General features: G+C 35.1%; 1 protein-coding gene across 6 annotated transcripts in view; it reads right to left on the bottom strand.

Moving 5' to 3' along the window:
- The window catches only part of LOC150096550 (serine/threonine-protein phosphatase 4 regulatory subunit 1-like), a 536,793-nt gene that overhangs the window by 316,166 nt on the left and 193,157 nt on the right, over positions 1–27,470 (bottom strand). For all 6 annotated transcript variants that reach the window (XM_090408176.1, XM_090408177.1, XM_090408173.1 and 3 more), the window contains one exon: positions 17,441–17,547. In XM_090408176.1, the coding sequence (XP_090264302.1) occupies positions 17,441–17,547 (107 nt within the window). The remainder of the gene's footprint in view (positions 1–17,440; positions 17,548–27,470) is intronic.

Raw genomic sequence — 27,470 nt, 5'->3', positions numbered from 1 at the left:
GGCGTTCCAATGCCTACTTAAGTGGATAATTATTTGTCTACTTCGTGAGCTTCTGAATTTGAACGTCGGTTACATATTGACCTGCAACCAAGTCAATCAATATGTATTATTCCATAATGTATTACGAAATAAAGCTTGAAAAATAACAAAACAGAACAGATATACATTATGTATTATTATTAACAAGAATACATGAATGCATGGCAGCTTTCCCACTCCTTTGTGCTTAAGTGTACGTGTGACAAGAATATATCAATGAATTTTATATAGTATTAATTATAACTGTTCAGAGCGACAAATTCTTGACATGTTGACTCAAGCACATATATATTAACGAATTATTAATATAAAGTATTGCTGCTCTTTTGCATAATATCTGAAACAACTTAACAGAGCACTGTTTCCAGTACATAACTATTGGCAAAACTGTGATATGAACGATGTAAACCATCTCGTATGTAAAAAGCTTGTATCAAGAACTGAAAGGCACAGCAGTTGACCAATTGTGATTTAGAAGCGGGTACTACTGGCGATTTTTTTTAAATTAGTGGTACAGGCTGTGGCGCACTCGGGGTTTACATTTTTTTTTTTGGTGGGGGGGGGGGGGGGGCAGACAATTTGAGAATACACATTACGCATTGCATACGACCTATGACTAAGCATCAGCAATGATCGCTAATTCATGAGTAGTATAGAAATAGAAGACCAGACACAACATAAATAAAAAAATAATAAAAATTTTATTAATTAGGAAAAGATTTTTGGAAAATTTTCTAGTGCTTTTTCCCTTTTCTCTGGGGGGCAAATCCCCTTGCCCACCCCCTATGGGTGCCCCACTAAGTACAGTTGATAGTTGTATGGCATCGCTAAAATTTCACAATGCAATTTATAGTCTCAAACTTATATTTATGTTAGCAAATTAGCTTTTCTAAATCACAGATAATCTTCTGCTTTCTCGTTGTTAGGATAATTTTTTAAAGTGAGAATGTTTTTTGATGAAATCACTTTTTAAGATAAAACAGGTAATTTTTTATCTTAAAAAATTAACTATTTAGTCGAAATCGGTTGAACGATGAGATCTGGACTTGTGTACATCATTTTCGTTTCTCTATATCTCTCTCGCTTCCTCACAATCTAGCAATCAATTTTGGTCCGGCTTTAATCCAAAATTTTTCGACAACAGCTTAAAGATGGAACCTACAAAATGGAGACAAGAATCTTCCCCCTCCCCTTCTTCCGAAAATTCTGGTTTTTCATAAAGCAAGGCACACAAAACCACTCAAGAGAATACACGCAACTGACAGGCTATATAGACAGAATTACCAGAATTATGTCAGTCAACAACAATCATTAAGTTTGTATGAAGCCAAGTGACTCTTGTGTACTTCTGCATGTTAGCTAAAGAATTACCTTAATTTAGCCAACATGCAGGGATACGATACGATAAACTATCGTAAAACACTTTAAATATTACAATTGTTAGAAATGGTAAGAATACCGCTACTGGAATGTATGCGCGCGAACGAAATAGAACTATGATAAGTACCATTATAAGTTTTTATCATTTTAAAACAATACACAATCAAGCGGAATAAGGGGGTTTAATAAATTTCCGCCATACAAATAACTGTAAAATCAAAATGTCGTAAATAACCGTAATGCAAGTAAGCAGCAAGGCCAACGAGACGCAGAAAATATAGAATTGGGTGTCCTTCAAGTTTAGAAGGACGGTAAATACCTTTCTTTAGCCAACATGCAGGAATACGATACGTAAAACCGTGGTAGTTGATTTAACCAGCAATTCAACTGGTAACCAACCAATGCTAAATAAGCATCGAAATCCTTTGGAAATACTGCTCACGAGAATACATGCAGGCGTCATCTAATTGCTGATAGCATAAGGAATGTTTAAGCAAATCGCAAAGTAAACTCAAATATTTTTTTATTGATTTTTTTTTAAATTTTTTGAAAAGGAGAATGATTATTTCTTTTTTGTAAATCCAAATAGGAATGGTGTAATAGGATTCATAGTACTCAGAGAATGAAGTTAGGCAATCTTGACAATGAAGCACATCGTAACATACAACATTAAACATATATGTGTGTAAAATACTAATCGGTATTTCTTCGCAATTGAATGCCTCCATAAATGAATTGTGACACCGTAATTCAAAGATAAAAGTTTTATTTCATGCGTTAGGGTATTTCAAAATGCTGCAGGGTGTCCAATAAAATCAACTACCACGTGTCTGCCAACTTCCCCTTCTTTGCCAACAGATGGTTAGGGAAAAAATAAATTTAAAAAAATTAAAAAAAAAAAAAAAAGAAAAAAAAAAGTGACCTTGAATCAAGTGGGGTACCTCTGGGGAAAAGACGGGGGGGGGAATGACAGATGTTACTGTGTCATCTGCAGACAGTGTGTGGGTAGTCACAACGAACTGCCGTTGACTCGTGAGGGAGAAAGTAAAGCATACAAAAAAGTAATAATAAAATAAATAAAAGACGGGGGGAAAAAAGAAGCACGTGTGGTGACTCATTACCGGCTGTCTCACACACGCAGACGAGCTCATTTTGAAGGGAGTCACTCAGTCTAGTGGTGGGGGGATTTAAAACAGCAGAAAATGAATCGGTGTGTGCGCATTTGTTAGAATTTTCTCAATATGAACTAATAACTTCGTAAATAACATTCTGTGGTACAGATGAATTGCATTCTTTCATAGGATGAGAGGAAAAAATAATCCGCATACGAATAAAATAACCAAGATCGCATAAATAGCCATCGTATAGTCGGCAGATGACTTTGAAATTACAAGCCCGAAGTGGCTACTATGGGTACGAGGCCAGTGGATTAATCTGTATATTCTTCTGAATGAAACATTAAACCTCCGTATGAGACGGGGTATTCGAGGTCAGTTGGAAAACCTCATTAAGGTTCTTCGCGCACACAACAGAATTCGAACCTAGTTCCTTCCAATCAAAGGGCTTCATCGATATCCAATGAGCTATGGAGTCGCAAGCAGTTCGGCAGCAAACATCCTCTTTCGGTGAAAAAAACCTCAGTTCGAGTTCCATCTTGAGCACAACACATGTAAATAAAACTTTCTGGAGAAAGTGAGTTAGCAGGTTAAATAAGGATGGCAATGTGTTAACCCAGAGTACAGGGAGTCAATCCAGACAGAGAACATACACATTAACAATAAGCAGCAGACTAGACTTGGATTTATAAAAATAATAATAAATAAATTCATTCATAACAGGCCACCTGTCCTAATATGTAAAAAAAGTAGGATTAGGAGGGGGGGTATGAAGTACTGAAAATAATAATTATTTAGTGAGCATTTCTCATAAAAGATAAGCCTTTTGAAAGTTCACACATATGACAGGAGGATTAGCTAACAATAAGTTTATATATATAATAATAATAATAAATTTTTTAACTTGGGGATATTGCATATTAGGATAACGAAGTTATTTTATAAACTTGGTTATTTTAACTCCTAATCCTAAGTATGCAAACAATTAAGTTTGCGCCTGAAACAAAGTTCAAGTCTAAAGATGGTGCAACACCAGGGCAACTCATTGTGAAGGTGGGTAAAGCTCTGATCACTATTCTTAGTATTTTTCCATAATGTAAAGCGCATCTCACTAGAAGATGTATACTGCAGTGCATTATGGGTGGGGTCACTACCCAGACCAGTTTCAACCTTTTTTGAGGTCTCCTCAGTGAGTAGCTAGATCCTAAATACTCAATGCATTGCACTGTATATCTTCTAGTGAGATGTGCTTTACATTATGGGAAAATACTAAGAATAGTGATCAGAACTTTATCCACCTTTACAATGAGTTGCCCTGGTGTTGCACCATCTTTAGACTTGAACTTTGTTTCAGGTACAAACTTAATTGTTTGCATACTTGTTTAAAATAACCAAGGATTAGGAGTTAAAATAACCAAGTTTATAAAATAACTTGGTTATCCTAATATACAATATCCCCAAGTTAAAAAATTTATTACATCTATATCTCCTCAAGAGATTTTTATTCAAAATAAAAACACCTTGTTGCAACTTGTATAGGTAAAGTTGATAAGGCTCCGTATTACTATAACCTTGGTATTTAGGGTCTAGCTACTCACTGAGGAGACCTCAAAAAAAGGTTGAAACCGGTCTGGGTAGTGACCCCACCCATAATGCATTGCAGTATACATCTTCTAGTGAGATGTGCTTTACATTATGGGAAAATACTAAGAATAGTGATCAGAGCTTTACCCACCTTTACAATGAGTTGCCCTGGTGTTGCACCATCTTGTTGTTTCAGGTGCAAACTTAATTGTTTGCATGTTTGCATACTTGGGATTAGGAGTTAAAATAACCAAGTTTATAAAATAACTTGGTTATATATATATATATAAACTGATTTACTTGGCTGAGACATTTTTTTTTAAAAAGATTAAATGACAAAGCCCAGAGATCAAAGTAAAAATACTATTTTAATTAAGTAGATTGCCCGACTAGTTTCGTCTTCATATTAGACTCCTTCGGATGCATAACAAGAGGGAGCAACCAACAAAAATTGCGAAAAATAAAAAACTATACATTAAAGCGTTAGCGTATTAATATGTTGATTAACATCAACATAATCTGCATTAATATACAGCATTTTAACATGTTAATACGCTAACACTTTAATGTATTTTTTTTGATCTTTCGCAATTTTTGTTGGTGGTTCCTTGTTGTTATGCACCCGAAGAAGTCTTCTATGAAGACGAAACTAGTCGTGCAATCTACTTAGTTAAAATAGTATTTTTACTTTTATCTCTGGGTTTTCAGTCATATAATCATTTTAATATAAATATGAATTCCACAATGAAAAGTTGTAAACATTGCTTATTTTTAATATCATGAATGGAAATGGATAAGATAAGCATGCAGCAGAGATATGGAAACCATCACTTCCAGCCTCTAAAAAGGCAGGGTGGTGGATGGACTTGAGCCAGTTTGGTTGGAGAATGGAAACTAAATTCAATCAAGGCCAGTTTGATATTAATGAAATGACGCTAATTATAGCAGCCTAATAAAATCATTCACTTCAGACATTTAGTTTGTGTAAAAAACATCCTCTTTCCCCTGCATCCATACCTCATAGGGTTTTTGCAGTGAAGTCTTTGAGAAATGGTGGCATTGCAGATGCCCTATCCACAGAATTAATAAGACAATCACAAACAATGTGGAATTCCAACCCACAGCCCACTGGCAGGAAAGCAGCATGCTATCACTCAGTCAACCAGGTAGGCTGGCTGTTATCTGTTCCCGATGGATTTTTCAAATAAAACTTTTTTTGCGACTCCAACCCACAAAGGTTTGTGTATCCTTAGCTTGCACACAGTTGTGTGTGCAAGCTAAGGATTTTTTTCTGTTTTTATTCATTGTATATACACTTTTGTTTTTACATAGTCCAGAAACCCCTACTCTAGGGACCAAAAAATTGAACCTTTTCAAGCCATTTCAGACATCCGATAAGCAGGGCTGATCTCAGAGTCGCCGAAATAGATCTCCTGCCTGAAGACAAATACAAATATCTATGCCCGTGCAGGATTCAAACCCAAAGCATACTAGCTGGACATTAACCACTTGGTCAACCCAGCCAACTTTAAAGGTATTTTGTTGTCAAAGTCCAACCATTTAACTCTTACTTTTATCTTTCAAGTTTTTTTTTTTTTTTTTTTTTTTTTTTTTTTTTTTTTTTTACAGTGATGCTTCTACTTATTTGGATTTTGTTCTTATAATTCAGGGAAAACATCAATCACTTCTCCTACTGAAGGGGATTTGTGCAATGGGTTAAATTTAGCTTTCTTTCAATTCACTCAGAGCTTCAGTTTGGGGGGGGGGGGGGGGGGGGGAGCCACACTGCAATTTTACAACATGGTATGGTAAGAAATTAATCCAGTCATAAACATATCAAGGTGCTTTGTATCAGAATAAAATTAATGACTAGCATGTATACTGCTATGCATTATAGGAATATGTCAAAACCAATCACAATATATAAAGTATCATATCAGTGGGATCTATAGCCAGGAAGATATTGAGGTTAAATAAATGAAGAAGTCAGTTTCCATATACAAGTAGTAAAAATGTTGTATCACCATATTATTCTAATTGAATTTATCATGTTGAGGAGACCTCAGATAAAGGTCTAGGGTAGTAACCCTTTCCATACTGCTGAGCCATATACAAATCCAGAAAGTAGTGTACTGTACATTATGGGATGCTAAGACAAATGATGTGAAGTCAACAGCCTAGTCATCAAGATACTTCAAGTGCAAACTTTGTTTACATATGGGTAAACAATGAAAACAAGGATATAATTTCTAGTCTATCATGATTTACTTGATAACCAAGTACAAGTTTAAAGAAATTCTATAAATACATGACACCAACATGCTATATATTTTGCAATGCAAGTTATATATATATATATATTTTTTTTTTTGAGGGGAGGGGGGGGTTGTGGGACTGTTAGAAGTTTTATAAAATCCCAGTAAGCTAAGCAATAAGTTCTTCCAAAAGAGGAGCAATTGTATTCACCAAAATTTCGATTTATTAATGATTCCTTTAAAAAAAACGGGATAAAAATTTAATATTTACGCATATCAAATTCCTGATATGTACCCTCAGAGAATGCATAGAATAATTATGATAGTAATGGTGTAACCTTTCATGTAGTACTAATTTTGGATCAACAATTTTCCTCCAAATTAATCTGTTATATGTCAAGATTCCAATATCATCAGATCGTATATTTCTGTCTTAAGGCACTTTTTACTATACCAATCAATCTACAACTTGGTTTTCCTCTGAGTCTTTTTCCTGCCAACATGGCAAAGAACGCTTATTTTGCTCATCTTTCCTCTCCCATTCTGTTTAAGTGACCATACCACCTGAGATTAGCTCTACTAACACATTCATAAATGCTAACAATGGCAAGTTCTTTCCTAATATTATTATTATTATACACCTCCAGGGAGTCCAAAGACTCATCAAGGGAGGGCACCTACTCTACAACTCCGTCTGCACTACACAATCCACCAACTGACTGCACTACAGCAACACCATCTACTGCCGACCACCACCAGTATTTCCACAAACATCCATGCCCACGGCAGGACTCGAACCAACCCGCAGCCTCGTGGCCGGAGAGCCGATACGCTAACCACTCAGCCAGCCAGGCTATGTCTCAATTGCTTATAACAAGAAATGCATATCCTCATTTTTAATGTGATACATTGATGTCATGTGTTCATTCCACTAAATCTTTCTCAGAACTCTCATATCAGAAGTCTCTGGTCTTTGATCGAGTGTTTTATTTCTAACCCAGAGCTCAGTCAGATCCATAAGTTAAAATTGGTTTGAACAATGTCTTGTACACAGCTAATTTAGTATTTTGACTAATTTCTTTTTGTATTCCATATAAATTTATCCATTTTATTGTCAGTTTGCCATCATCACTAAAAATTGTGCCTAAACAGCCAAAATATTTTACTTGTTCTATAGGTTCATCATTCAGAATACAGTTGATGTTTTCAATGTTTTTGCCTATTTTCACTATTTGTATTGCTGATTTTCATACCAAATCAGAAGTAAAACATTTGCATAAATGTAAAGAGCTAAGATCATCAATTTTGATATCAGATTTAATATCACTTTCCATCATAATATGATCCATATAGATAATGACAGTGGAGATAATGTGCATGCTTGTGGCACGCCTGCTTTTTACCTCAAACTATCTTCCTGTACTTCCTACTCTAACTGCTGACTTACAGTTTAAATAGAAACTATGTGTTGCTTGATATATTGTCCCATTTACATCATATAACTATAGTGTTTTGAGGAGCTTTCCTTTTTGGTACCTTGTCATGTGCCTTTTCCAGATCAACAAAACTTAAATACAAATCCTTGTTATATTCCCAGGATTTCTCAATAGTCTGTCTTAAAGTAAAAATCTGATCCAGATAACCTTATATGGCCTGAATCCAGCTTGTTCTTCATCAAGCTTCCCTTCCACAATTTTTCTTACCTGTTTCTCAAATATGCTTGCATAAATCTTACCAGGAATACTCAGTAGGGAAATACCTCTAATTCTTGCATTCAGCTTTATTTCCCTTTTTATAGATGGGTATACTATGAGAGCTCTGTTCCAATCATCTGGAATTTGTCCTTCTGAATTATGCAATGTGTCTGCTGTAAAACTTTTATACTTCCATATTTCAGCATTTATGGTCAAATTTCATCTACTCCATCTGCCTTTCTACATTTCAGGTTTTTGATGACTTTTTCTATTTCAGGTATGTATTCCTGACTGCATTCCTGTTGCATGTTTTCTACCACCATGCTCTCTGTTTCATTTAGCCGTCTTTCAAAATAATTACTCCAGACATCTAAAATATCTTTAGCTTTAGTTTTCAAGTCACCTTTATCATTTCTAATTCCTTTTACAGTATTCTTTCCTCTATTTCTGAGCTTTTTTTCAATATCCTCCAGAATATGTTGCCACCTTCCTGATACTTATTTTCTATGCTCTTACCAAAGTTTTCCCATAACTTTTGTTTAGCTAATTTTACACACTGCTTCACTTTCTTATATTTTTTTCTGTATTCTCAGAGCACAATCTGACTTACTTGCCAAGAACTTCTTGTGTGCTTTCTTCTTTTCCTTCACTGCTTCTTTAACTTCCTGAGTTCACAAATGGAGTTCTGATTTCCCTTTCCTTATAGACAACCTCACCACATGCTTCTCTGGCTGAATCAATCAACAGAATTTATTAATTATGTTGTCTATTTCCAAATTTAATTTCCCATCTTCACTAAAAAGTGTGTGAAAATAGCTGAAATGTTTTACTTGTTCTATAGGTTCTTTTTACACATATACTGATCTATTTCTCAGGTCTCATGAATCACTTCCAATTTTCTAACATGCTTTTACATATCATGTAAAATTCAAATTAACAGAACAGTAACAACTGCTAAAAGTTTCAGATTTGCAAATGACAGGGAACCACTCCAAAGCTGAAGCTGAGCAACACTTATCTAGTATACCTCCAGTACTAAATAAGCTAAAATACTTCGGTAAAATTCTGATAACATGCATTCAATGAAAATTTTTTGTAAATGCTTAGACCTGATTATAAACTGTATGCATTTTATAATCAGGTCTAAGCAAAGTTTAAAATTCACCAATGCACAATATAGGAATTACTACTGGATCTTGCTGTATGCTTGTGGAATTATAATTCTGATATTTTCTCAGAACATAACAGTTCACTAATAGCTGATAAGAGGACATGTATTGACTTCTATAAATTAAACCAACTAGTATCTAATTCTTTAGCTATATAACTAAATGAGTTTACAAATGTGAGGCAAAGTAAACAAACAAATTTCCATATGTGGAGTTAGCCAGAAGTAACCCTCTTTGTTCATAATAAGCAACCATAGGAATGGTTTGTTTAGACATGCTGCGACATTTTTTTTTTTTTTTTTTTTAAGTCTAAGCTGTTCAAATCAAGATGTTTGTGTGTTCAGTGTAAGTTTCATCTAGCTCTCTATAATCAGCAATTATAGAGTTTCACTACTGTAAACCTCTCCTACCATAAACCCTGAAGCAACTTTGAGCATTAAAGTATCATAGATGTCACCACCAACTGAAAAATTGTCCAAATTTGGACCTTATTCTGTGACAATTCATAAACTGTATTTAATTATCAAGAATGAGATATCAAAATAATGAAACCCAAAGGCTCTAAGAACAATAATATGAGTATGGTAGAAGATACCAAAAATGAAACAAAGCCACTTTTAAGGGCACATGAGAGAGAGAGAGAGAGATGAAAATGACACCATATTTGTATTATTATGTGGTTGTGATCCATGTGAATGTATTGAGGAGTGAGACACCTATAATATGTATAAATAATAATCATCTGTAGTACTCAGAGGTCCTGAAGGTCCATGATCAGTTTTTATAACCAAAATTTCAAGATAAGGTGTTTGTTTAAGTCAGGGGTCGCCAAAGTCATTTGCCTGTCGACCCCTTCAAGCGTTTCTTGACTTTTTATCGACCCCCTGTATTTTACTATTACATAATTATAATAGGATAAGCAAAAAAGAGATGCTTATGTGAGTTTTTAGATTGTTTATTTTATAGTTACAGTGTTTATTGTATGTATAATATAGTATATATTATTATATTACTATCACTAGTAATATCACTTATTACTAGTGATATTAATATCACTGGTATTACTACCAGCGCTGCTCAACTCTTCAACATAGAGAAGTTTAGTTCATGAATGAATAACGATTGAATTATATGTATGTTGATGAATTTTAGAACATTAACGCTCGCTTGTATGTCGATGTGCAAAAATGGGACTGGGATTGAATACTTGTAAGTATCAGTAAATAAGAACCACACACACACGTGTTGCAATCTCGCTCCCACTGCGCCGGCCGGCAGGAACCACCAACATCCGTTTATTGGTAAATACGTCATTTTGGCCTACTTGATTGGCCTCAGTAACTATTTTCATGACCTTACTCCATCTTACAGGTCCATGAATAGGACCTGTAAGATAGAGGTACTGATCCCACGATTCATTCTTAATTGCGTTGTCATTACCTCCATGTCTTTTGTCATGGAGGTAATCCAAGTTAACCGAATTAAATATTACCCATACAATGATGTCTTATATTTTTCTGTCGACCACCAATTGACCCCTAACAATGTCATATCGACCCCTTTGGCGACCACTGGTTTAAGTCTTATACCAAATATATATATATGTATAAATAAATTATATGTGTCCTCTTGGCCAGGTTGCAAGATCAAATACTGGGAGGAAAATTACCTGCTACCTCCATATGAGACCAGTTAACTCAACTTCATATGAAAAGCTCGGATAAAGGTTTTCCACACTGCGGTTTTGTCTAACCTTCAACCAAATGAGCTATGGAGGCTCATTCTATAGTATACTGTCAATAAATAATGTTATATAAAGAGATATTTCAAGATTTTGAAATACAATTAATTTCTACATAAACAACCATTAATATCAACTTTCCATATAACATTCATATCTGTTGAAGGCAGACAGACTAGGACAACAGAATCTGTATTTACGAGGGCTGTTCAATAAGTAATAAGACTAATTTTACTGTTGCAAAACCACTCATCAAAATATTAATTTCTGTGGAATAAAGAAATGTTGCTGTCTGTATTAACAAAAGAAGTTGATAGATGGCGTATACGGGCTGATGTGCCAGAGTGTCACGTGACTAAACGCAAGCTTGTTTCGGTGCACCTAAAGCTGAGACCAGTCATCGAAATGGAAGCGTCCTTGGAACAGTGTTATGCGATTAAATTTTGTGTGCGTTTGCAAAAATCTGCATCTGACACTTTTAACATGATACACTAAGCTTTCCACGATAAAGCAATGTCGAGGGCAAGTGTTTTTCGCTGGCATAAAACTTTTAAGGAAGGAAGGCAAAATGTGGAAGATCATGAACGTGAGGGAAGACCTTCAATGTCCATCACAGAGACAATGATCAACACAGCAGTGATTATCATCAAGGAGGATTGCAGAATTACAGTATGCCAGCTGCATGTTGTCCTGAATATTTCTGTGGGAAGTGTTCACTCAATCATGGTTGAATATTTGGGACTGAAACGTGTTTGTGCCCGATGGATTCCCAAACTCTTAACACCGGAGCAAATGCAGCATCGAGTGGATGTGTGCACAGAATGGAAAGAAAGACTGGAACAAGAAGGCGACAACTTCTTAAAATGCATCATTACAGCATATGAAGCGTGGTTGTATTACTATGACCCTACAATGAAACAACAAAGCAGTGAATGGAAGCATCCGTCTTCGCCTACCCCCCCCCCCCCAAGAAAGCAAAAACTGTAAAATCGGCTGGTAAAATTATGACCATAATGTTTTTTTTTTTTTGACTGCGAAGGCATTGTTTACCAACACTCTGTAGAACCCAGAAATACTGTAAAAGGCTTGTATTATACAGATGTTTTATGGACAATGGTACAGCACATCAAAAGGAAGCGTCCATTGCTGAAGAATGGCTTCTAATTGCACCACATTAATGCAAGGACACATATTGCTGGTGATGTAGTGGACGTTTTGCAGAACAACAACATAGATATCCTACCACACCCTCCATGCAGTCCTGATCTCACACCGTGCGATTTCTGACTGTTTCCTCAGCTCAAGAAACCATTAAGAGGCCGCCATTTCGAAACAACAAAGCATGTGTAAGAGCTGCGGAGGCAGTTTCGAAAGAACTCTCAAAAACGGACTTTCACATGTGTTTAAGATGTGAACGCAACATTGGGACAAATGCATCGCGTCTCACAGTAGTTACTTCTAAAAAGACCATGTAAATGATGATGATTAAAGGTATCTGTTTTCTGTATAAATATAGTCTTATAACTTATTGAACAGCCTCTGTATAATCATAACAGTAAGACACTAGCAATTGGAAACAGCCTCCTATCTAGATATTTAATTTGCAAGACTGGTTTTGCTGAGTAGTTAGCATCTCTCTGCCTCAACCAATAGATCACGAATTCAAAGACCATGACTATATCCTGTTTACTGGCAAGCCTAAATAAAGTGGATTGAAAAAACCCAAACCCATGTTTGGTCTCTCAGGCTTTCTAGATTATCTAACCTTAGCCACATATAGTAATAAAAGTGCTAAAGTTTATAACTTTTCTTAAGTGAGACTGATACTGAAAAGCGGAATAAGTTTTTTTTTTAATATCTTATTTCTGGAACCAACTATTTTTCATACCAATAAGTTTTCAAGCATAAAAAACTTATATCTTCACATGCAATTTTTTTTTTTTGGGAGAGTTTGTGAAATTAGGAATATATTCCAGAAAACCAATGCATCTCAATATCTTAATCTAGTACTCCTAGTTATGTGGAAGAAGGGAGAGGAGAAAGAAAACAGAATAGTCACATAATTGCTAATCACAATGGTAGCCTGAGAAAAATGTGTTCTTCACAGCCACAGCTTAATTTATCTTTCTGCTCGTTTTCTTATACATTAACTTTTGTATAGTATTTTCTTGAGAGCATTATTTAGTGTTGTTAGGCCATAGCACTGTATGCTATACAACAGTGGTGTCCAACCTTTTTTACTACGCGAGCTACTTTTCTATAAAAAGTTATTCGGCAATCTACTCTCTTATAAGTTATTTGGCGATCTACTCTCTTATATAGATCATGTTCCCCCAACCTGATATCTGATTACGCACAAATAAACAACTTAAAAAAAAATACACAACTAAAAACTTTATTTGTGTATTTAAAAATTTATTTATCACTTATAATTATTTTAATATAACAAAAAAAAATAAAATATATTGGAATAAAATATTTATTTCTCTATTTTGGAAAACCAAAGTCCAAAGTTAGAAAAAACAACAGATTGATTACAAACTCACAAGTTACAGGAAATGCTGGTTGATTAAAAAAAAAAAAAAAAAGTTAATGTGAAATTTGGCATTGTTTGGACCTCGCAATATTTTCATAGTCAAGTTGATATGAAGAAGTGGTCATATCAACTTGACTATGAAAATCATTTGGATGATTGTCAATCACAGACAATCATCCAAATGATCATTTGTAATTTGGTTTCTTAATTGATTTTTTATGATGGTCATATTTGAAAAAGCGGATTCTGACAAGTATGTTGATCCGAAACACGACAGAATTTTTCGCGCAATATCAGTTAATATTGGGAATTTTTCATGTGCATACATACTTCCAAATGACTTCATTGTTTATTGATTTTAAATGTAAACTATTCTGAATGTTTATTATCTCAAGTTCTACTTCAGCTTGGTTTATATCAAACAGCCCACTAATTTTATTTGAAATTTCTGTGATGTTCAAGTTTTTATGAAATGGATTATTGATAAAAGATACAATCATTTCAGTTTTATTAAAATCTTGAAATCTTGAATTTATTTCATCCTCAACTAATTCTATTTCACGAATAAAATCTTTTAAATCATAGCGAAGCATTTCTTGATTTTGTTCAAAAAATTTTAATGGATAAGGTAGATGTCTAAATTAGCGGTCATTTATATTTTTCTTTAATAAAAGTAAGTATTGTTGGAAAGTTTATTGAACTTAACATGTCAATTAAATTTTTATCTCTACCTTGTAACTATAAATTTAAATTGTTTAATTTTGTACAGAAATCTACTAAAAATGGTAAGTGTAACAACCATCTTTTATCACTCAATTGTGGATAAAGATCTCCTTTTTCATCAAGAATTTTTTATATCGTTAATTAATACAAGAAATCTTTCTAAAAATTGACTTCTGAGCCAGCGAACATTATTGTACAACAGAAGTTCCCTATCATCATTTGCCTGTAATTTAAATAACCACCATTGCAAGGCTTTTCCTCGAACAGAATTTATAATTTAAAATGTAATATCCAAAACATCTTTTGTGTTTAATCTTTTACTACACAGTACTTGTTGGTGAATAATACAGTGGTACGTTAAAAAATCTGGATATTTGTCATGGTTTTTACATAATGAAATGAAGCCTGATTTATTACCTATCATTGCAGGAGCACCATCAGTAGTAATAGACACAAGTTTAAAAAGCGGAAATTTGTGTTGTTTCACAAATTCATCAAATGCCGAAAAAATGTCTTCTCCCCTAGTCCTTCCCAATAATGGTATGATTTTCAAAAGTTCTTCTTTACTTGAATAATCTTGAAATGCCATTAACTGAGCAATATCAGTGAAGTAGTTTGATTCATCAAATTGTAACGAAAATGCAACTTCCAATTGCCGGAGAAACTTTTCTCCGGCAATTGGAACTCTTCCTTTCGGCAATTTGAAACCTTGTCTGCGGCCTAGAAGTAGTCTCTCTCTCTAGAGAAGCTCCTTTCTGAAAGCGGGGAAACTCCTCTCTCAAGCAACGTGGATCCGGGCAGTCTATCTGGCAGCGACTCTGGACCAGGCAGCCTCCTCTCTGACAGCAATTCTGGAACCGGAACCTCCTCTGCTTGCTTCAGTCCCTTTTTATTAGACCTCCACCGATACCTCGCATGAAGTTTGGCAACCCCCAAAGAATCAGGATGAGTCTTTCATCTTAAGTTTCAAGTTCGGCACTTCTTTTGTTCTCCTCCGCTTTCTTTTGATTGTAAGTTGCCGGTCATCGGAAAGTTGTTTGGCAACAAAAACATTGGCTTTATTTTTAACACTCTAACATATCCTTATTAAAACAGTATATACAGTTAGCTTCAAAAGAGTTATTTACAAAAACATCTAATACAAACTATACCGAGACAAAGTTTATTTTTTTACAATATTCACATGGGACTTAACCTAAGTAAAAAAAATTGATGTAATGTGCTTTGGAATATTTAATATTTAAGCTACAATTGAGTTTTTACACTTTGCTTATAATCGTATTCACTCAGCTCGCTGTTCGACTTCCACTGACCCAAATTAAAAAAGAAAATTACTGATTTGACAATATTAACGAAAAATAAACAAACAATAGCAATACACTTAAAGCGAATTAAAAATAATACAAAATAATGATAAATAAAATATTATGTTTTCAGTTTTAATTAAATTTGTAAGTAAGGAGGAATACACAAGAGATCGACCAAAAATTGCTCTGCGATAGACAGGTTAAACACCCCTGCTATACAACATTACAAGCTGCATATATTTTTTTCCTAAAATTTTGTTCTTCAATCAGCAATTTAAATAACTGGGATAGTTTAACTATATGAAATATTCCAATAAAAAGAATATTCAATATTTTTCACCTTATACTCCCAACAATCTGGAAGTATAACTACACTGTTAAACAAATTTTGATCGGTTCTTCAAAATGCTTTTCCTCTTACTTCTAAAAAATGGTAGCAGAAGAATACTGAGAAAATAATGAGCGATTGCACTTACTGTTTTTATTGTACAGAATGTAATTAACATCAACCACTTAAAGTCACCTTCTTACTTTCTTTTTACGCTTGCTCATTTCTTTTTAACTTCTGATATTTATATCATGAAGAACAACTTTTACCATAAATGTTCACTAGCACCTAAGAATTTCATTTCATAGTGGTAGCTATTATTGTGCATTATTTTAAAATAAAATTGTTCAATGATTATTCTTTAAAAATTTTAAATACTAAGTTCCCCTCTGTTATTCATTATCTATATGGATCACATTATGAAGGAAAGTGGTAATAAACACTATATCAAAATTGGAGATGTTAATGTCAGCTCTTTGCTCTATGCGGACGATGTTATACTTCTAAATAAATCTGCTACAAGTCTGCAAGATTCTCTGACTAAATTGAATAACTGTTGTAATAGATATGGTATGAAGTCAGCAATAAAAAGACAAAGACAATGAAAATAAGCAGAATCATTGAAAATGTCAACTGTGTTGTGAATGGAGAACCTGTGGAACAAGTAAAACATTTCAGCTACTTAGGCACGATTTTTAGTGAAGATGGTAAATTCAATATAGAAATAGACAACAGAATCAGCAAAGCTGGTATGGTGGGAAGTCAATTGAATAAATTCATATGGAATAAGAGAGAAATTAGTCGGAACACTAAATTAGCTGTATACAAGACAGTGTTCAAACCAGTTTTAACTTATGGACCTGCGAGCTGGGTCAGAAGTAAAACACTTGACCAAAGACTAGAGACCGCAGATATGAGAGTCCTGAGAAAGAATAGAGGCATGAACAGATGGCATCAATGGCAATATCATATTAAAAATGAGGATATTAGGAAAGAACTTGACATTGTCAGCATCCAGGAATGCATTAGCAGAGCTAATCTCAGGTGGTATGGTCACTTAAACAGAATGGGGGAAGAAAGATTAGCAAAACAAGTGTTCTCTGCTAGGTTGGCAGCAAAACGACCCAGAGGAAGACCAAGATATAGGTGGATTGATACGGTACAAAGTGCCTTAGACGATAGAAATATAAGATCTGATAATGCTGGAGTCTTGACAAGTAACAGACTGATTTGGAGGAAAATTGTAGATAGGAAGTTAATAATGATGTAACTTTTTTCATGTAGCACTGTACACCCCTTGAGGGTACATAGCAGGAATTTGATGATGAAGTTTCATTAAGATCAGTTCATTCATACTTGATTTTTTTCATGTACATGAAAACAGGTACTGTTCACTTGCAATTGTGTCTTAAAAATCCTGTTATCACCAACAAATTTAAGAAGCAAAGCAAATTCTCCAGACATAGTAGGAATCTAAGCAGGTAGCTCATTTTTCCAATGACTCAAAAAAAAAAAAAAAAAAGTAAACTAAAGCATTGCAACGTTGTTAAAAATTAATAAAATGCATACCATAGTCACCAGCAAGCTTATCAAAAATTGCAGTAACTCTGTGCACATCCTCTTCACTGTCAACAACAGAACGAAGTGTATCCAATAAGCTTCGTGCCACAACTTGCCTATAATATAAAAAGTAAGAATAATTGTTAAATGTCAAATTCTAATACACCATATTTAAAAGAGAGAAATGTCAATAATATTAACACCCCTACCAGCCATGATGTCTATAGACATTCAACAAAATCTGGATACAATTCTGTAACATCTATTGAATAATATGGATAAGAAGTGCAATTTGGTAGGAAAATTGGTCACTATTTCATCCACCATGGCTGGTTGAGAGGATAATTCAAACTATAAGTTAGTTGAACTAATGAAGAATTTAAGGAAATACAATATAATAGCAAAAGATATTATCAGACCTCCATTGGAGTTTTGGTTATTATTAGTACACAATATTTTTTTGAGTTGATCATTACCATTTGGCACTATTAACATTCTTTACTATACTATATTTTAAATAAATTTTCTCAAATCCATCATGAATCAAATCTTTTGTCATTACTGTGTGACTGCTTGTCTGTGAAATGATCTTTTTCCTCTTTAAGAAACATTCCACTACCACAATACATTTGTTTTGTTGCATCTTTTTCCCCAACCCTACCTCCAAAGTTTTGCCAGGAGTCCTAGTCCAACCACTACAACTATTTCTAAGGTTTTAATTTTACTACAGATGAACTGCAATTGATAAATAACATTGGTCAACTATTATCACACCAGTGATAATAACCAGTACAAACAACATTATAAACAGGAGGTGCTGATAAGAGAAAACAGGAATTCAAGAGGCTTAACCTATTTAGTTCTGAATCACATGAATACATACAGTGTTAAGAAATATACCTTTCACTATGCCCCAATCCAAAAGAATCTTCATGCACACACCAGCATAAGAAAGTCTAAACTTTTGATGATACGATTAAGTGATCTGTACTATACATTTTACAATTTCAACGAAAAGAAATTTGTTACATCTTCCTTTCTAACAAAAGTGCTTATGAATAGGGGGGGGGGGGGGAAACAAATAAATTTTTTCTTCTGTACTAATTTTATACTTAGTATTTGAGAAGGGGATTTCATAACTGATCTATGAGCAAAAATTTTAAAAAGACCAAATTTCACCAGTAAAATAATTTAAATAACTGACTACAATCACTATGAATGACTATAAATGATATATGAATGACTATAAATATCTGACAATGTTGGAGAATTGAGTGATTTGCAGGAAAATTGTAGATAGGAAGTTCGTAATGATGTAAATTTTTCATATAGTACTATCATATCCTGTACACCCCTTTGAGGGTACATGCCAGGAATTTGAAGATGACTATAATCAGAAAATCATAATTTTACCATTGGGTGGCTGTTTGGCAAATGCTTCTGCTTCATAACACTAGACAACCAGCAGGGGAACTTATGGGTATAATTCTAGTTTATGATTAAAGGAACTTTTTCTAGGCCTTCTTTAAGTCTGTTTCTGAGTCAGTATTTTGTAGGTGTTTTTTTTTTAAATCTCTGGGAAACTTTGCTTTTAAACCCACTTAAACAACAATCAGAAAAAAATTAGCACTGAGCTCATTATTTCAAACAATAAGTTTAGAACACCAGGTGGAGGAATTTTTTTTCTGCAGCTCTCCTGAAGTTACTGAGAAAATCAATAACCCTGAACTTCACCCAGTAATGGCTAGGAAGTAAAGAGTGGCTGACCACTGATTTCCAAAAGTGACTAAAGGAGTTCTGTTTAATGCATCTGGAGAATAAAGAGACAATTTTTATTTTTTTTTTCAGATCTGTTAACTAAGAAATTACAATTGCTGTCATGCAGACAGTATATTTTGTTGTCACTTAACTGCAGTATCAAAAAATGTGTTAAAAAAAAAACTGTCTTAGATTGTAAGAACCAGTAGATGACTAACAAAATGGAAATTTTGGTACATATCTGATGAAGCTTTAATCATGAAGGCTGCAAAAGGGTTGTGGCTAACTACACTGTGAAACCACTGTGTATGTGTGTGTGGGGAAGGACATATACAAGAACTGCAAAGAGATTCATTTATTGACTTACTCTTTCCAACTGCAATTTCCTCTACAGCTGCTCACAATGTATCACAGATGGCTTTCTTTCTTCAGATATCCTCACAAATGCCAGAGTGCTGAACTTTTGCCCGTGCTCTTACTGATATTCATAAATGACCTCTCTCACTAACATTAAATCCCTTTCATTGTTTTGCTAGACAGTGTACACTCCAATCCTTTTATCATTTGACAAACCAAGTAGGCATATTATCCTAAATTACAAGACTCTCCATAATCAATGCTGTAAATACTAATCTCCCAGCCATATTTCAATTCCATTGAAGTGTGGTATTATCAATTTCAATGATACTAAAACATTGGCTTTTATTATTTCACTCAAAGAAATTCACACTTCATCTCCCTTTTTGATGATACTCATGCCTCCAGCCAGACGAGATCTCCCTCTTCTTGGGCTGACTTATTTTACTAGCCTCTTAGATTCTTGTTGAGAGGCTTATATGCTGGTTAAACATAACTAATATTTAAGGAATTGACAGCGTATACTAGAAATATAGATTAAATAAATTTTAATGTATACTTTCCGATATTTTGGCGAACGTCACGTTGCCATCTTCTTGGGAACTTACTACAAAGACACGTGCACACAAGTACTAATAACAGCAAATGAGACTGAATCTAGGAAGCTAGCGTTTTCCTAAAGTCCTGATGGTGCCCCCTGGCGGGCTATATTGGTAGTTCTTGGCCTTTGGGCTGAAGTTCTTCTGATAAAAGTTTCCCAAATTTGGGGCAGTCTCATGCATCCAAATTTGTTGAGGTTTGGCATGTTCCTAAGGGCCGAGGCTGATTCCATGAATAGTCTTTCATACTTGAACTTGCTGCGGTGTATTACTGTGGCTTTCTTCCATCTTATTCTGTGGCGAGTATCCAGAGCGTGGTCTGCAAGCCCAGAGTGGCTGTACTGGTGAAATCGGATGTAATCCTTGTGTTCTGAGATTCTGATATTTGCTGTCCTGCCTGTTTGGCCAAAGTAGGACAGTTTACAGCTGCAAGTGACCTGGTATACACCAGGTAGGTCTAGGGGAAGTGGTTGGTCTTTGGTGGAGCGGATAAGGGATGCAGTTTTCTATGTGGTCTGTAACAAGTGGTCAAGTCATGTTTTTTTTAAGATTTTATTGATTTTTTCCGAGGTGCCTCGGATGTAGGGAATGGTGATGGATTTAGAGTAATCTTTTTTGTGAAGGGGAGGGGGTGGTGGGTTGTGGATAACTGGGTTAAGTATTTTTTGGAGGGGGTAGCCGTTGGCTGAGAAAGTGTCCACTTTCTCCCTTATCTGCTCCACCAAAGACCAACCACTTCCCCTAGACCTACCTGGTGTATACCACGTCCCTTGTAGCTGTAAACTGTCCTACTCTGGCCAAACAGGCAGGACAGCAAATATCAGAATCTCAGAACACAAGGATTACATCCGATTTCACCAGTACAGCCACTCTGGGCTTGCAGACCACGCTCTGGATACTCGCCACAGAATAAGATGGAAGAAAGCCACAGTAATACACCGCAGCAAGTTCAAGTATGAAAGACTATTCATGGAATCAGCCTCGGCCCTTAGGAACATGCCAAACCTCAACAAATTTGGATGCATGAGACTGCCCCAAATTTGGGAAACTTTTATCAGAAGAACTTCAGCCCAAAGGCCAAGAACTACCAATATAGCCCGCCAGGGGGCACCATCAGGACTTTAGGAAAATGCTAGCTTCCTAGATTCAATCTCATTTGCTGTTATTAGTACTTGTGTGCACGTGTCTTTGTAGTAAGTTCCCAAGATGGCAACGTGACATTCGCCGAAATATCGGAACGTATACATTCAAGTTTATTTAATCTATATTTCTAGTATACGCTGTCAATTCCTTAAATATTAGTTATCATAGCCTCTTAGAATAAGCACATCATATCCCCTAGCCTCTTTGGTCTCCAAGGAACTAGATATTCTTTTCCACTGCAGATGTTACTTCTCATCTATACACTACTCCTATGGAATCAGTTGTGCAGATGGCAAATTTGGAATTTATACCTAAATTTATACCTAGGAATACTGATCTCACATTTGGGGAATTGTACCAAAATCCTCCCAAAAAATTGATTTTATACCAGGGCAATGTGGTTCATTGATGACTGATAACCAACTCAATACAGCCTCTTTCTCACAGAGTTTTGTTTCTGCCCAATGCCTCTTTTAGGTATTTTCAGGGATCCTGTTCTGCTGAAACAGCTGTTGGTAATAATGGATGTTTACCAGACAGTAATTGCTGATAAACATTCATTACTGTCTGGCTTCCAACATACTCTTGTTCTATTCTTTCACATTCTGTCTACTTCTGCTTTGGAACAGTCATTCACATCTAGATATCCTTAAGGAATGTAATCTCCAACTAAACAAAAACATATGAATAAGTTCTGTCCTTTTTCTAAATTGCTTAGCTACAAACATTAATAGTTTTGCAGCCTCTCATGTGTCCAAATGTAGCCGGGCATTCTTTTGTGCTGGCCTGGATGACAGAGTGGATAGAATTCTCATCTCAAAAAGCTGCGAGTTCAAATTCCACTGAGGTACAGGTGTTTTTAGAAATCTCTAGATCATGGGAATCAGATTATCTAGTCCTTGGCCAACTATAGGTGTAAACCTATCCTACAAACCACAAGATAAATTTATAATATTTCTTGGGAGGGTTTCACATTTTAAAAAAGTAAAATAAAATTTAAAGTTCTGAAGGAGACATGATGAAATCATTAGTGGAATCATGTTATTACACCACTGAGATGCTAATATTATTAGTATGTTGAAAGCTTTTCAGAAAGTCAACAATGCGAAAAGCAGGAAAAATCATCATCCAAGAGAGAAACAGTAAGTGACAACACACACAAGCTTCATGCAAAAATTATTCCAAACCACAAAGCAAAACAGAAATACAATACCATTCAAGCCATGTGCATCATTTTGAATTGTGAAGAAAGAATTTTTAAAATGGTCCACAGGGAGCTTAACATCTTCACAAGGGGGAATATCAAGGTTAATTCATAAAAAATGCTGGTAACTCCTGCATACATAATGACAGTGGCTCTGCAACACAGATAATGTATCATCCTTCACCATGTTTTCTATGACTGCTTGTATGCATAAGCCCAATAAGCACTACAGTCTGAAATGTCTGATTCCGAAAAGGAAAAGAATATAGTAGTGCTGTTAAGGTGAGTTTGTAGCACATTTCCTACTAACTTAGGCTGGGTGTGATTAATCCATTAGGAGAAAAGATTAGTGTAGCATTCTCTTTTAAGAAGGTACTGTGTCAATCAACAGGAATATATCATGCACAATAATCAGAAACTGAACTATTAATATATTGTGTGCACTATAATTCTTTCACATTCAACAAACCTCACTCTACATCAGGGGTGGGAAAACCCTCGCCCGCGAGTCTATTTCAATTCGCCTCTTTGCTGATGTACCTCGTATGTACATGTAAATAAAATTTTATAATTTAAATTTATTATAATTAAATTTATTTAAATAATTAAATATACAAAACCAAAAATAGCTATATTAGATATAATATGATCGTAATACGTCTGGCAGGAAATATATTGCACACTATATATTAGAGTTAAAATTTACCAGTCGCCCGCAGAAGTTTTTAAATTAGCAATTTTCGCCCTTGATACTAAAAAGGTTCCCCACCCCTGCTCTACATCAAGAGTTCTTGAAAAATTTTCATTAAAACCATGTTAAACTAGTTTGGCAATTTGCTTATTCCACATAATGTGACAAGGAATGTCTAGACTTGCAAAACTTAATAGATAATGGATTATAGAAATTTTGGCATTTTATATATATACATAGTCCATCAAAAATATATATATATACACACTTCAGCAAAAGAAAAACCTGTATAAAAATTGTAATACTAAATTTATACAGACATCACGGGATGATGAATACAAGTTACCTTTGATTTCTACAATTACACAAGGTACTCAAAGTGGTTCCCATTAGCGTCCAGACACAATGGCCAAAGTGTCCAGTGGGATTGATGCACATGCTACTTCAATTTCTTTCTGAAGGACAACCAGTGTGGTTGGTTTACTACGATACACTACATCCTTTAGAGCCCCCCACAGGTGGAAGTCCAAGGGTGTTAACTCAGGAGAAAGTGAGGGGAAACTCAACCGAACCTCTTCGTCCTATCCAGTGTACCTGCAAATTCTCATTGAGATAAGAGTTCACATTTCAGTGGCAGTGTGGTGGCACATCATCTTGTTGGAAGAGAAACTGATCATTCCCATAAATTGCATGAATGGCAGGTAAAACGGATGTGTGTAGCATGTCTAGGTACACTTGACCAGTAACAGTACCTTCAAGAAAGAATGGCCCTATGAAACCCCTAGATGACAATCCACACCAGCGATTGAGCCCTGATAAATTGACTGCCTAGTCTGCATGAACGCCTGGATTTTCTGGAGCCCAGTAAACACAATTATGCAGATTCACTGTTCCATTAAGCTTAATTGTGCTTCATCAGATCAAACCATCTTCCTCAGAAACTCCTCCTCTACCATATGTTGAAACCACTCACAATACTGCATTCTTTGATCAGGATCATCTTCATTCATTGCATGTAATAATCTTGGGATGTGAACTTTCCATTTAGCTGCTTTAGAATGCACCGTATGCTTGCACTGCTAACTCCTGTCTCACGTGCACATTGTGTGGTAGAATTTTGTGACGAGCATGTAAACTGTCAACACCATAGCTGAGGAAGCAGGACTTGTTGCTGTGCAAGGCCTCCTGAATCTTCCCTTGTGCACATCACACACAGTACCATGGGTTTCAAACTTATCACGAATGCATGCAATTGTCAGGCATGTTGGAGGTTGTGTTGCAAACTCATGCTTCCATTATCATTGAACTTCACCAACATTCTGAAATTTGAAATACCACTTTAAAATGGTCTTGCGTTCCTTGAACGACAATCGTGCCTGGGCCATTTTCTTTGACTATCCTACCGATCACGTGTCGATGCTAGTATTCATGTGAGTAACGACATCTTTTGAGAGAACATCATACAACACATTGCTACTGTAATTCGATCCAACTTCAAAAAAAGTCCATAGATATCTGTTAAAGTGTGTATAAATTTTTTGGCAGACTCTGTATACAGGGGTTGTTCGATAATTCCGTGCAAAAATGAAGAAAAACAATTTTTTGGGGACAAACATTTTTTATTTTTAAACATAGTCTCCTTTGATTCATGTTTGGAAACAGATAGTAGTCCGAGGGAGCCAAATCTGGAGAGTGGGGGTGGTGGTGGTGGGGGCAATGCGAAAAGACTTCGTAGCATAAATCGAACAATTTTGCAATCACAATTGCAGAAGAGTGAACGGGTGCGTTGTTGTGTGGTCATTTTTCCTTTCCAAAAGATGGTGACCATAACCTTTCCTGCTGAAGGAACGGTTTTCGCTTTCTTTGGTGCAGATTCCCTACTTGCAACCCATTGTTTTGACTGTTCCTTGGTCTCAGGCTGGTAGTGATGAATCCATGTTTCGTCCACTGTTACGAAACAACGCAAAAATTCTTCTGGATTCCGTTGAGGCAGCTTCAAGCTGTTCTTGCAACAGTTCACACATTGACGAATTGATCCAGTGTGAGCAAATGCGCACCCATCTTGCGGATAGTTTTCTCATATGTAAATGTTCATGTAAAATATTATGTACGTGGTCATTTGAGATGCCCATAGCCTTAGCAATTTCACGCACCTTCACTCTTCTATCATCCATCACCATATCATGGATTTTTTCAATAATTTCTGGAGTAGTGACCTCAACAGGGCGTCCCGAACGTTCAGTGTCACTTGTGCTCATATGGCCAGTTTGAAAGTTACTAAACCACTTAAAAACCATTCTAATCGAAGGTGCAGACTCACCATAATGTTTGTCAAGCTTAGCTTTGGTTTCCTGAGCAGTTTGGCCTTTCAGAAAGTAATGTTTAATCTACATGAAATTCTTTATCATCCATTTTTCACAAATCACTGTACTTGATCGATTCAAATGAACACCAAACACAGAGTAATAAATCTATCTGACTGAAACTTAGTGTGTGTGATCCTCCAACAGTTGCCAGCAACTAAAAATAGCCATGATACGTACTGGTGATGCCATCTCTTAGACTTTGCACGGACTTATCGAACAGCCCTCGTATATATGAAATTCTTCAATAATACCAGCTTAAGAACTACAGCTCTACAAAATAAAAACCTTATGAATATCCACTTCCAATTTCTTAAATCTCTACACCGGAAGTAAAGAGCACTGTCCATTTTTTTCACACATTCTAAGTAAACGGCTACTTGTCCACTTAGTGCTCTTTACCACGATGGCACATAGTGCCCTTTCCAACTGGCTAATCCGCTTAATATTACACACAGGAGATAGTGCTTTGCACAACTGAAAAGAGCACAAAACAAAACATTAAAATATACCTAAAACACAATTCCGTAAAAAAATGGACATAGTGCCCTTTACCTCTGGTGTACAGAAATGCTTTCCAATGAATCATATAAACTGGACCGGATTTAAGGCTGTTGGAGTCACTAAGCTGTATCTTTTAAAAGGCTATCTTCTACTGAGTGAATTTTAGGTTTAACAACTTTTTGGAGGCCCTTGTAATGATGCGAGAGTGTAAGCTGCACTTTATGCATAAATCTGGCCATGCATATAAAACTTGAATATAGTAAAATTCCATAATGGAATTTTTTTTAAATACAAAAATAATAATTCCATATTTTGTGTGTAAAAGAGAGCGAGAGGGAGAGAGATTGATAACAGCATTACATCACTTACATTTTAAAACACTACAAAGAAGTCATTTCCATACAAAAGCTAACCCATATTATTGACAAACAAAAAAGATTACTAATGAATGCACTGTGATACTTCAAATATATTTTAGTGAATGGAAATACAGCTCTCATTATTAAAAAAACTGCCAATTCTTTTAACAATACCTTGTAATACAAAATGCTATTTCCAACTGCAATAAATCTAACTGATATTGCAATAACTTTCACATAAATTACCAATTTATAGCAGAATTCACAATCATTACACATGTATTTCCCACTTGCAGAACAATGCACATAAGCTTAATCGGAGAGGAATTCGTTTTGTTAATTCATAAGCATGTTAATAAACTAATGACTGACTAAAATAGTTTTGCTTGCTCCACTAGATGCAGAAGTTTGTATTTTAGCAACTAAGAAGTAAGATGTGCATCAGCAATTTAGGAAGGTCTAAGTTTGTGGCTAACATTTATGTCATAATGGTCAGGCATTTTATCATTTTACAATACTGTACTCTAATAGTAACTCTTATTAATATTATTTTCACAAGATGAAATATCCAGATATAAAATTTCTATTGATAAAGGATTTCTTTTGAAAATGTTTGTGAATTTGTGCATCATAACTAACAAACTGTTGCACATCTTATATAAAAATTAATATTTTAACAAGTTAATTCTTGTGAAATGGTATCTTTGAGAGTAAAATTTTTCAAAAAAAATTATAAATGATAGAAAGGGTCTCACACACTATAAAGAGACTAAGTTTGATAAAATTATATACATAAAATGTATACATTTAGTCATTTGTAGATTTATCCTAATTTTGATGAGGACAGTCTACAAATTATATGCTATGTCAACCTTACCCATGAAAAGTTGAAGAGCTATTTCATGTTTTTAGTATACTGGCTTGCACAACTGCCTGGATAATTGTCACACTTTTTTTTTTAATGTATTTATTGGTTTAGTTTACTGCAATCAAAATTTTGAGCTCTCAGTAAATATGATTTTATTTAAAGCTAGCACAAGAAGTTCATTTGAAACAGAGTC

Source organism: Typopeltis vanoorti, chromosome 18, assembly GCF_054136105.1.
Source record: "Typopeltis vanoorti isolate ZY-2024b chromosome 18, IOZ_Tvanoo_1.0, whole genome shotgun sequence".
NCBI classification, from domain to species: domain Eukaryota; kingdom Metazoa; phylum Arthropoda; class Arachnida; order Uropygi; family Thelyphonidae; genus Typopeltis; species Typopeltis vanoorti.
This window is presented reverse-complemented; position numbering and strand designations above follow the sequence as displayed.